The sequence below is a fragment of the Lepidochelys kempii genome, chromosome 4 (genome assembly GCF_965140265.1).
Source record: "Lepidochelys kempii isolate rLepKem1 chromosome 4, rLepKem1.hap2, whole genome shotgun sequence".
In the NCBI taxonomy this organism is placed as follows: Eukaryota; Metazoa; Chordata; order Testudines; family Cheloniidae; genus Lepidochelys; species Lepidochelys kempii.
In genome coordinates, this window is record NC_133259.1 from 118,059,235 (window position 1) to 118,071,895 (window position 12,661).

At 40.9% G+C, this 12,661-nt stretch overlaps 1 protein-coding gene across 4 annotated transcripts in view; it reads left to right on the forward strand.

Moving 5' to 3' along the window:
• SORCS2 (sortilin related VPS10 domain containing receptor 2) overlaps window positions 1-12,661 on the forward strand; it is an 843,820-nt gene that overhangs the window by 798,802 nt on the left and 32,357 nt on the right. For all 4 annotated transcript variants that reach the window (XM_073342594.1, XM_073342595.1, XM_073342596.1 and 1 more), the window contains exons 15-18: window positions 3,764-3,884; window positions 5,803-5,936; window positions 6,705-6,833; window positions 9,500-9,671. In XM_073342594.1, coding sequence (XP_073198695.1) covers window positions 3,764-3,884; window positions 5,803-5,936; window positions 6,705-6,833; window positions 9,500-9,671 — 556 coding nt within the window. The remainder of the gene's footprint in view (window positions 1-3,763; window positions 3,885-5,802; window positions 5,937-6,704; window positions 6,834-9,499; window positions 9,672-12,661) is intronic.

Consider the following 12,661-nt stretch of genomic DNA (forward strand, 5'->3'; position numbering starts at 1 on the left):
TTCTATTATTCTGGACAGACCACCTGAGGTATGCCTTGCCTCCCATTCTACTACTGCTGCAGGTGCTGCGAAAGAGTCACCACAACAAAGCTAGAGTCATTCTCATCACACCCAAGTGGCACAGACAATTCTGGTTCGCAGACTTGATGTGGATGTCAGTCTGCCCTCCCACTGCCATGTGATCCTTCCTGGATCTGGTGACCCAGGCTAATGGCAAGACTAGACACCCCAAACTAGGCCCTCTCTGCCTCACAGCCTGGTATTTTGATGGACACCAGACTTAGAATGTTCATGTTCAGAGACCGTTCAATCCATTCTTAATCAAAGCGGATAAGAGTCAACCAGGAAATGCTATTGGGCTAAATGGAAACATTCCTCCACCTGGATGCAAAAGAACCATTTGTCCTCAGAGATGGAAGGTACTCCTGCTACTCTAGACTACATCCTTCACCTCAGGAAGTTTCACCTTCTGTTAGTTCACTGCAGGTCCAACTAGTGCCTTCCATTCTTCAGTGGATGACTAAATTATTTTTCTCACCCAACAATCCTCAGATTCCTGAAAGGCTTCACTGGAGCCTTCCAGCTGATAATGAAACCAACACCACAATGGGACCTCTATCTTGTACTTTTCTGCTCTTGAAGAAGAAATGGACGTTATTTACCTATAACTAGAAGTTCTTTGAGATATGTCATCCCTATCTGTATTCCACGACCCACTCTCCTTCCCCTCTGCTGCAAATCTTATCTGATTCATGGTGAGACGAGGGACTGGAGAGGCATCAGTTCACACTGCCACTTATACCCTTAGTTCAGAACACAAGGAAAACAACTACGCAGGTGTGGAACAACGGACACTGCTTTCAACAAATCTCTAATCTCAGGTACATGGAATACAAACATACCCATGTGTGGAATGCAGATAAGGACTACACACATCTTGAACAATAAAGTAACCTCAATTTATGTCAGAGCTGGACCATGGCTCCCCTGTGAAACATAAGCATCCATTCGGAATAGTCCAGTAGTCTGAATGTTCTTGAATGGGATCTCTGACCTCCACCTAAACAAAGCTCATGGACATTACCTGCTCCCACCAATGTTTTATGGTAGGTTGACAGTGTACCTACTCACTATACCTGGTCACCATCAACTAGTGTAGGTTCTGGGCATAGAAGGAAGTAGAGGGGTAGTCTGAATAATATTAAAAATGTATTTGTTCTGTAGGAAATCCTTTTTTCGGAGTCAGCAATGCGACACTGGAACCACACACTTGATCACATGTCTTGGCACCTGTGTCAAAAAAAAGAAAATATGAACAGATTGAGAGGTTCCGTAATGCACAGGTGACAGACTGTTCAGGAAGGAGTCACAGAGGCAGATAGCTGCATTAGCAGAACATGAAGTCTGCATTATTTTAGTACCTTGCATGAAAAAAAGAACAGACATCAAACATGGCAAAAGGTAGTTCATGCTTGCCAGCCCAGCAAGTCATACTGCAGTAGGCATTGTGGAAAACCATGAGACTACTTAGGTAGTCATTATCTAGTGTATGTAACTCCCATATGAATATCAGCATATCCCATATGAATATCATCAATATAGCAGACTATGGCTCCCTTGTCAAACTGAGCTACAAAGGAGTGAATCCTGTAGATCCTGATGAGCAATCTACATCCTGAGAAAAATGGATGCCATAATTTTAGGATAATACCCCCATTGGTCCAACAACATTTTTGAGATTTTGTATATGTTGCTTCTACCTCTGAGCCACTCCTGGTTTTTTGGGGCACAATTAAAGAAAAGAGGGCAGAAGACAGGTCATCTAACTGCTCAGATCCCAGAGCGTGGCTATACATTATAAAAAGGAGTAAAATAAGCAAACTAGAGGAATGCATGTTTCTATTTAATGAGGGACTTTGGTATTTGTCAATGACGCACTGATATCCCATCCTCGTGTGTTACAGCAAAGTTTTCCACGAGCATGCACAGCTCTATCATTATAATGTAACAGCATGGGCAAAATCCACGTCTCTGCACTGGGTCTGAATAGCAAATGTAGAATTATAAGTGAAGAGGGAACAAATCCTCCCTGAATCTTTAGCCCAGTGGTGGGCAACTTGCAGCCCGTGGGCCTCACGTGGCCCATCAGGGTAATCCTCTGGTGGGCTGCCAGACAGTTTGTTTACATTTGCACAGCTGCCCGCAGCTCCCAGTGGCTGAAGTTCGCCATTCCCGGCCAATGGGAGCTGCGGGAAGCAGCGTGGGCCAGAGGGACGTGCTGGCTGCCACTTCCCACAGTTTCTATTGGCCAGGAACGGCGAACTGCGGCCACTGGGAGCTGTGGGCAGCCGTGCAAATGTAAACAAACTGTCTGGCAGCTCACCAGCGGATTACCCTGGTGGGTTGCAGGTTGCCCACCACTGCTTTAGCCTGTGGAGCCATTCCACAACCCCTCTTGGAGCCCCAGACCTTTGTGCCTATAATCTACAGAAGCAATCCATGTGCAATCTGCAGATCCACCATTCCTATCATTCTATCATTGTTCCTAATTTAGTTCTACCTGTTCTAAGGGCTGGGGGACAGGAGGTCACATGTAACAGAACAGTGCCCAGAGAATGCAGGCCCCAAATCCTCCCATCTTCTGCTTACCTCTTGGTTCAACTGTGGACTTGGCCAAACTTATGGGCACAACAAAAGGAGTAAAGTAGTCAGTGGATGCTGCTAGAACCTGGAATAGGAGTTCTGTGGAAGCACTGAACAGAAAACTGTTCACTTCAGAATCAGACTTAAATTCTTTGGCAATTATGCCACATGAGACTGAATGAGGCTCTAATTCAAAGCACAGATATATCTGACTTTTACCCAAACAGAGTCCTTATCCTTGCTAATTTGTTGCTGGATGTCATACTTACTCATTTTGTTTTGGAAATAAATGGCCTCACTTTAGACATTGTGACTGCTTTGAAAGCACAGGCAGGTTTTTGAACTTTAATGGAGTTCCCATTTTGGTTAGAAGGAAATTGACTATTTTGGGCTATCCTTTACTACAGCTTAGGGGGTACTGAGCCTTTAGATGTAACTCTTTAGGGATAGGAGTCAGAATTTCTTCATGCAATGCACTGATGAAAAATAATTATAAACAATAATACATGTTTTACACTTATCCCAAATCTAAGAACATATATTACAAATCATTAACTATTTGAACCTCACAAAATCCCTGTGAAGTTGATCAGTAGTAATATTAGCATTTTATGGCTAGGTAAGGTAAGGCACAGACAGACTAAGGAACTTGCATCAGGGTCACATAATGAATGAGTGGTGGAGTGAGAAATTGAACCCACCAGTCCTGACTCCTATTCCACTTCTCTAATGACTAACACTCAGCCTCTCTTATCTTATTGCAGAAACTCAAAATATGTCAACCATAAAGGGGATAATTAACTAAAATGTCAGACCCTCATTAAAATCATGTATATCTCTACCTCAATCGCAGAACAGTTTACTGGAAAAAAATAGTTCTTTAGTAAATGAGCAATATCATTTCTTATGGTTCGGTAGACAATTGACAGATGTTTGCTCCCCATAGAGATCTCCTGAAAATGTATATCAAAAGCTGGGGGAAGTGGATAAGTTAAGAAGCAGCACTTTTATTTTCAGCAGAGGGCACTGTAAATAGAGGGGGAAGTGAATAATAATGAGAAATCTGTGAAGTATGAAGATGATTTTCCACAAGGTTTTTACTTTTGCTCTTTCTGTTCAGAGTCTTTGGTCACATCAGTTATCGTTCAGACTGGGAGCTGGTGAAAGTAGACTTCAGGCCATCTTTCCCCAGGGAGTGCACTGAAAATGACTATGAATCTTGGGACCTCACAGATCTACAGGTACTGGACACACAATGATCTTGTGTTAATAATAATACATAGTGCTTATGTAATGCTTTGATATTCATTGTACTGTACAAACATTCACTAATGAGTGTGGATTTCAGCACACAGCTTTGACAACCCCAGAGTGATTTTCAGGGGGATGAAAATAGTCCATTGCTGTTTTTATCAGTGACTTCAGAATGGCTTAGTCATTATACAGGAGATAGATTTTGTGTTTCTTTTATTATGTAAACTGGGCTGGGGAAGGAGGAAGTATACTTAATTACTTACCACAGTAATAGGTGGTCGTGATGGATTGTGAACTGTTAGGCACACACTGGAAATTAAAACCCATCTCACCAATTGAAGCAGTTTGAACATGCAGTTACATGTTCTGCCAACTTCCCAACCATGCACTGTACTCATATGTAAAGCACCAGAAGTAATTCCAGAATCTCAGTGAACTAATCATGTATTAGAGGCCAGTTGTTTGGGGCAATTGTTCTGTATTAATGCATTAATCCCAGTATCCTGGCAAAATTTAATTTTTGGCAACTACATTCTCTGTACTATTCTCTTTACAGTGTATTTTTTGTATAGACCACTTTGTGATCCTTTTGGATTAAACAAGATATATCCCTGTTAGTCATGATGCTCACTGTCATTGTTATTTTTACTCTTCTCCCTGTGAATTTATTCCCTTTTCTCCTTCTGTGCCTCTTTCTCTAAGTTTCTTCTTCATCTGCCATTCTGTAGTATTCCAACCAAACTTTCCTTCAGCACTTATTCATTGAATATATTATCACTACTGCTATACTCCTCCTCACCTGGGGCATGTTAGGTATGTACTTAGAATGTAACATAGCCCCTAGCCTTAACAAGAAAAGTACATTGAAACAGTGGAATTACACCTCTCCATGGACGTTTCAGAAACTGGAAACTTCTGAAATTATTTTAAAAATTGATGGAGTATTTAAAAATACCCACTTACAAGTACAGAATGTTTAAGTGACCATTCTCCAGGCATAAGTAATTGAGCTGTGCATATAACTGCAGAATTAGGGCCACAATTACCCATACATTTTTTAATGCATATCGTTAGACTTCTGCCCTTTAGAAAATATGTCTCAGTATCTGGAGAAGATAACTCTGTGTGCCATATGTGTATTGTGAATGATCCAGAAAGAGTGTTCTAACAAAAAGGAAAAAAAGAAGCAGTTGTTATTCATTATAATGCATCATAAGCGTGTACGAAACTGTACAGTTGCAGAACTGTGCTACAGAAATAAATCACTGTCTCAAACCGTTAATCACTATTGCTATTATTATTTATTTGTATACAGTAGCACCTAAAGACCCAAGTGAGATCTGGGCTCCATTGTGCTAGGGAGCTGTACAAGCATATAGTAAGAGACAGTCCCTGTCCTGAAGACCTTAAAGTCTAATTAGGCAAGACATACAAAAGGATAGAAGAGGAAAAAAAGTATTAGTATCCCCATTTTACAGATGAGTTCAGAGAGATTAACAAGATGTTCAAAAGTGACAAGATTTCAGGAGTCTTTGTTTTTGAGTGCCCAACTTGAGACATCTTAAATAGGCTTGTTTTACAGAAAGTGTGGAGTAAATGCCATCTGAAAAACCCCTTTAAGGTGTCTTATATCTGGCACCACAAACCAAGACGCTCAAAATCAGTAGGCACTTTTAAAAGTCTTGACCTAAATGCCTTCCAGAGTTCACCCAGGAAGCCTGTAACAGAGTCAAGAATTAAACCCAGATTTCCTGCCCCTGAGCCTTAGCCACAAGACCAGCCTTTCTCTGGCTACAGTCTAAGTCACAAGTGGGTGGACTTCATGACAGTATAATTTGGAACAAACACAGAAAAATAAAACTTCTCATAGCTTTGGTTTTTACACTCCTGTGCTTTAATGTTCAGGGTGATCGCTGCATCATGGGTCAGCAGAGAAGTTTTCGGAAGAGGAAGATTTCATCATGGTGCATTAAAGGGAGGAGTTTCACATCTGCTCTCACATCCAAAGTTTGCGAGTGTGCAAACTCTGATTTCTTATGGTGAGCCTTTCTATGGATTTTCACAGTTATCCTAAAGATGAAGTGTGTGAGAGTCTGGGATATATAAACCCCACAACTTTCCTAAGCTGAAAACAACAATAAAACACCCCGGCAGGATCTGAATGAGAGGTTGTTTTCCCAAATGTTAGATCTGTTTCTTTTTAAAAGGCAAAATTACTGCAATAATCCTATTACTGTTTATGTTGGTGGGTTTTGCAAGCAATTATATAGAATATCATAGCATGGCAGAGTAATGCAGAGCTATTGTTATTGCCATAGAAGCTAAGTGCTGTGGAGTTTCTTCTGAAAAACAGAACCACAAAAGCTCTGACATTTTTGAAGTAAGGTGTCAGGTGGAAAAAAACAAACTAGACAAGTCCTGATGTTTTTTTTACTCAGGCAAATTCCCATGGAGCAAAATGTGAATGATGATCAGAGGATTTGACCTATGGTATTTAATACAAATCCTCTCTAGTTCTGAGTGAAGTGGAGGAGAAAGCGTGGTCAAAGAACCCCTTTAAAAAAACTAAGCTGCCAACAGAGAGAATTCTATGGAACTCATTCACAAAACTTTTTGGACCCAATCCTGCTCTCAAATCACTGCCTTTGAAATCACCCTGAGGGCAGAACTGGGCTCAGCATGTTGTGTGTTGGCTTGGTACGAGATAGTATTCAAAAATAGGGTCTCCCTCACTTCTACCCAACCACAGAAAACAGATTTGCTAATAAAACAGGGGCGCTAACAGATTAATTGGATTTGTTTTGCAGTGATTATGGATTTGAACATTCAGCACCTCTGAAATCAGAATCCAGCAAGTGCTTTGCTAACTTTTGGTTTAACCCAGAATCACCCCCTGAAGATTGTGCATTAGGGCAGGCCTATGCGAGCAGCACAGGGTAAGTATTTGATACTTTACCAGCATTCAGGGGGGAGAGTACTCCTGCAGAGGATTACAACATGGCCTTAGGGAAAAGTAAATAAATACTCTTTATAGTTAAATTGTTTGCATCAAAATTGTCCATAGGTAGGGTTAGTGTGTAGGATGGTTTTAGTGGGGGGAAGGGCTAGGACTTGTAGGAAGGGCCACGGCACTGTCAGCTTGATTTTTTTTAAAATTGATAAAGCACCCTTTAAATGGTATGTCCTGATTTTTAAAAAAAAGGTTTTAAGGGTTTTTCTACTCTTTGAAAGCAAAAGCATCAAACATGCAAAATATGTCCAAACCCAAGCGCCCACAAGTCTTGTCAAACTCCAAAAATCATAAGATAGGCTTAAAAAATAAGGAGATTTGAGATTTTTTTTTCATTTCTTTTGTGATATTTAAGCCTTTAGGGATGTGATGAGCTTTACAGTTACTAAAGGAGTGAAGGAGCATCACTGGGCCAAGAGAGCCCACCTCTCAGCAGGTGCAGAGCATGTTCCAAATGGAGGATCTACTCAAAAGGAGACTCTGACAGTCAGGCAGGGAGGGAGAGTGAAGGAGAGACTATCCGAAGGGAGGAAGCCAGTTTGCAGCTTTTGAGGACAAAGCAATCCACAGGAGAGGGTCTGGACTGTGGGTAAGACCCAACTGGGAGGATAAGGGTCTGACCCTTTTCCCTCCCTTGACTCTCTGATGAGGGAGAATAACTGGATACTTGGACGAGAGCTGGGGAATGTTTGGTTGACTGACTGAGCTGCTGGGACTGACTGGGAACTCCCACTGGGGGAAGTGGGCTGCGACCACTCCCCAAACTAAAGAGAGAACAAAGAGGAAGGAAGCAGCCCAGGGGAGGCAGCTCAGGTGCACCACGAAGAGGCAACTGAGTCATTCCACACCTCTCCCCCTGGGGCTCTGGGCTGGGACCCAGTGGAGAGAGAGAGCCTGGGCCCCCAACGTTTCCCTTCCCCTCAAACCCCCAGTTGGTCCAGGAGAAACCTGGGGCACCAGGGAATTGGTGGGCTGGCCTCAGAGTGAAACCCCACTACAAGGTGCAAGGAATCTCAAGCCAAGGCCTGCCCGTTAGAGCTGCTGGCCTCTGAGTAAAACCTGCTACTGGGGTCACATTTTCCTGCTTTTCTTCACAATGATGAGAGTTAGAAACTTTCTTTTTTAAAATATGTGAAAGGTGAGATTCTTAGGTAACCACATGCTTCCAGGAGCTGGCATTTTCAAGAAAGCAGCAAACATCAAGAGACTAGTGAAAAATCACTAATGTTGGCAACAGTGCACTGCTTCCCATTTGTCTCCTGTTTGCACCCATAATTGGTGTCTTTTCAGTTTCAGTGTTGCTACTACTATTACTAGTAACCAACTTCTTGCAGAGCCGTAGTTAGAGCGTAACAAATGTATCTGGGCATAGGCTTTTGTGGGTTAAAACCCACTTCATCAGATGCGTGGAGTGAAAAATGATGCATCTGATCAAGTGGGTTTTAGCCCACAAAAGCTTATGCCCAAATAAATTTGTTAGTCTCTAAGATGCCACAAGGACTCCTAGTTGTTTTTGCTGATACAGACTAACACGGCTACCACTCTGGAGCTAGAGCATGTGAATGTGCTCCCCACAGAGCAGCGCATGAGGGATTCAACTTGCCATGTAGAGAACAGTCCTCAAAGGCCCTGAATAAACAATCGGAAAAGAGAGAGAGAAATATTTTTCTCTAAACTCTTTTCTGATCATCTTAGGAGCTGTTTATAACAATTGTAACTACACATTTTTCGGATATGACTTTAAAGTTGGCAGTGACCCTTTAATTTTAATCCTTTAATTTTATTTTGGAGCAATTTACCCTCTGATTCAAATAATTTACAGTTTTAGGAATAAGTATATATCCTCACTCAGCTTCTCCTTCTTCCCCTCATGTCCTCAGGGGTAAATAATCTGCAGTGAATGTATTCTTTTCCTAATCCTGTGGAGAACTGAGAATCAAAGGAAAGCTTTACCGAACTGTAAACAATAGCGCACAGAACATACACTACAATGTAGTATGATGTCTGTGCTGAGAATAAGTTGCAGCTGGCAATAACATCATCTTTCTCAGCTGCATAGATTGGGACCAAATGTTGAAATGTCAAATCAGGAAAGAAAATCACAGTTTGCTTTATCAGTGAAAATCCGTATTTTGTTTGTTTGTTTTTTGGTAGTGTATGGCCATTGTAACGTAGCATGTTTGAACTCAGAAGGATGAAACATCAATTGTGTTAAAAAGAATGGTTAAAAATAACAAACCTGAATAAAACTGATTCTTGCACAATTGCAGCATAATCCTGAGTGCTTCCTTGTTCACCCTCAGCCAATCTTTGTCAGGCTCTATTTTTTATTATTCTGTTATGCAAAATTTGTATTTTAAAGTGTTTTAAGAGCCACGCAGGCATAGAGTAGTTCATCAGCACTGGAATTAGCTCCTTGGGAATGCAGAAGCTGTTTGATCTGATTTCCATCTGAACTTTGGGACATTGACCAGCCCCACTGAGAAGTCAATTACCATGTGGTAGTATTGTTATACTGTCCTGCAGTGCCCCCAGTGGCACCCACCTGCTATTCCCCAGTCCTGTGTGCTCACTGCTTACTGTTTTATGCAGGTACAGGAAAGTGGTGTCTAATGTATGTGAAGGTGGTGTCGACTTGCAGCAGAATTTAGCCCAGCATATGTGTCCACTGATTGCTCCCAAAAGACTGCAGATTAGCATCAAAGGAGAGAGCCTGGCTGTGAAACCTGGAGAAGACATCACCTTTGTAGTCACGCAAGAGCAGGTAATGAAGAACTTCAGCCTCTTAAAAATGTCAACGCTCGTTTAGAAGTTATTTCTAGGCACTAATTTCTCTCCTCTCTGGATGGTGGGTGAACCGGGATTAGCCCATGGCTTAGAAATAGGTGCACAAACCTTTCTGTTGCTACTGCTGCATCCATTTAACCAAATGGAAGTATTCAGTGAACCTACAAAAATGATAGCTCTGTCTAAGAAACTGGGTTCACCCCTCAACAGCGTTTTTCTCCACTGTTCCTTAAAGACATCATTCAAAGTAGCAGCCGTGTTAGTCTGTATTCACAAAAAGAAAAGGAGTATTTGTGGCACCTTAGAGACTAACCAATTTATTTGAGCATAAGCTTTCGTGAGCTACAGCTCACTGCATCAGATGTGTAGCTCACGAAAGCTTATGCTCAAATAAATTGGTTAGTCTCTAACGTGCCACAAATACTCCTTTTTTTTTTTTAAAGACATCAGCAACTTTGAAAATTTTAGCTTAAGTGAGTTAAGTGCCAACTCGCTTGATCTGCTTTGAATATTCCAGTCTTCAGTGTTAGGGAGGATTCAAGTGAATTGTAAAGAAATTGTACTTAAAATCATGTGGAAAATGGAGTAGAGACAACATTAATACAGATAAAATGTTCAACCTCAGTAAAGGCATGGAGGGATGATGAAGCCAAAGAGCCTGAAGTAAATTCATGCATTTCAGCAAGGCTGTTGATACAACCTGCGCCCCAGATTCATTACTACCCACAGATGGGGGGATTAGCCATCATATCCCAGATTTTCAAAAAGGTACAGCACCCACAGTGTTACAGTGGAAGCTGCTAGTTCCAGATTTGAAAATCTGGACTTTGTTTCAGTGCCTAAAATGGGAGCTCCTATCTCTTTGTTGACCATCTGGCCCCAATTGTGGGTACTGAGCACTTGAAAATCTGGCTCTGAGCTCTTTTAGTCTCGCCTATCAAAAAAGTGAATCACATCTTGTTGGTAATCAGGTAAAACATAAAATAAAATCACCAGGTAGTAAAGGATAATCACATCTACTATGTATAGTCCTTATTGATAAGTTTCCCTGTGTTGCCTAAAAGAGGCAATACCTTAAAGGCATAACCAGACTGTAACAGTCTGATCTGTAGGATGGAACAGTCTGATCTGTAAGTTTGTGGTTCTTAACACTTTCTCATTAAGTGCCAGATTCTGCCATACTTTCTCTGGTTGAGTACTACTTTACTTTGTCACTAATCCCATTGATTTCAAAGAGTCTGAAGGAAATTCATGCATCTCAGCAGGCCTGAATTGGGGATACTTGCAGAGTAAGTTACTACTTAATATGTGGCAGAATCTGGCTCTAAGTAGGTATTGGCCTTAGCTATGGTAAGGTCAGATATATCTCCATTTCTTTTCCTAATTCTCTGTGCTGTCATCATTTCATTATTAGTAAAGAAACAGCACTTGACTATAATCTGAGAGCTCAGTGATTCATCATTTCTGTTAATTGTGATGGGGCATCTAAAAATATGATTTTTGTCAGAGTAGGAATTCTGAGACTTGAATGTGTTTCTCTGTCAACTGGTAGAACACCTAAGACATGCAAAGATGCTCAAAGATCACAAATGGTATTCTCTCTCTCTCTCTCTCTATTAGTGATAGCTATGCATAATACTCTGAACTATAAGTCTCCTTTACAAGAAACCTAACAATTTGCTGCCCCCTATGGCTGAGAATCAATAAATCCATAATAGTTAGAAGCAGAACGGCAAGTTTTACACAAGAGACCAATTAGATCTTCTGACAATTAGTGAGCTTACGGGATAGATCCAGTAACACCAAAGAGATGTAGTATTATATCTATCTGTCACACAATATTAGTTTATTGCTGTATGTGAATACCGGTTATTAGTTTCACAGAAGCAAGAGGCTTTGGCTCACACTGTGTTCATCTGAGTGATACATTACTGAGTTTATATCTAGTAATATTATTAACAACAAGAAGAAGAAAATAAGCTGTCCCAAGCTCTGCTCGCTCAGTCCACAAAATGCATGAATAAACAATGTCAAGAAAATCCACTATTCGCAGAAGAACTATGTAGATGTGTCCAAGTTCCATTTAATTTAGCTGTATTTTTCCTGTGTTCCTCTTTTGTTATCAAACCATTAATATCTTCCTATTTTAGAGAATGAAATCAGTGCTTTGAAAACGTCAGGGTCCTTAAATAGTATTATAGTAGGAAGGGCATTGTGAGAACAAAACATTCATTAAAACTCAGATCTGGTTTACAACATAACACCTTACTCCTATACCCCCCTGGAGATAGTATGTAGGTGCTTTGCTAGCATAAGAAAGCAAACAAGCAGTATTTCCACTTTAGTGTCACCTAAGTGAATTGCACTTACAAGGACACAGCTGAGGAATCTCCTTTGCTTTAAACTTTTAATAAGGTATTGTCTCCTCCACTAAATTCCACCCATCTGTATCCAAAGAAAATGGTGATTTGAAGAAAATGTTCACAGCAGAGGAGTGTACAAGGCAATAAACTCCTTGTGGGTGATGCATTCTGGAGTTGAGGCATTTGAGAACTATGCAGGATCTTCATTGTGAGCATTCTCTCACCTTGTGAACATTTTTTCCTTTTATCTGACAAGACAGAAGAAAATTCATCCAAACAGCAGCACTTAAAAAAAATGTTTTCCTTTCCTTTGTAACGCAAAGATCTGAAAGTTCTTGTCTGCTGTTGCCTCCTTTGATCTTCTGTTAACATCATGTTTTGGGATGAGGTTTTGAAGTATGACTTTTTCAGAAAGTGGCCAGTGTGGAAATGGAATAATGAAACTGAACATATAAAGATTTCAGGGTCATTTGGGAGGCGATAACACGTGATTTTTCAATGCTGTGATTGGCTGAAATCCTTTTGTAGTAATATAATTATTGTAATGCACTGTCAGGTGAGTAGCTGCATGACTGCCTTTCCTGGATGCAATCAGAACTGTTAC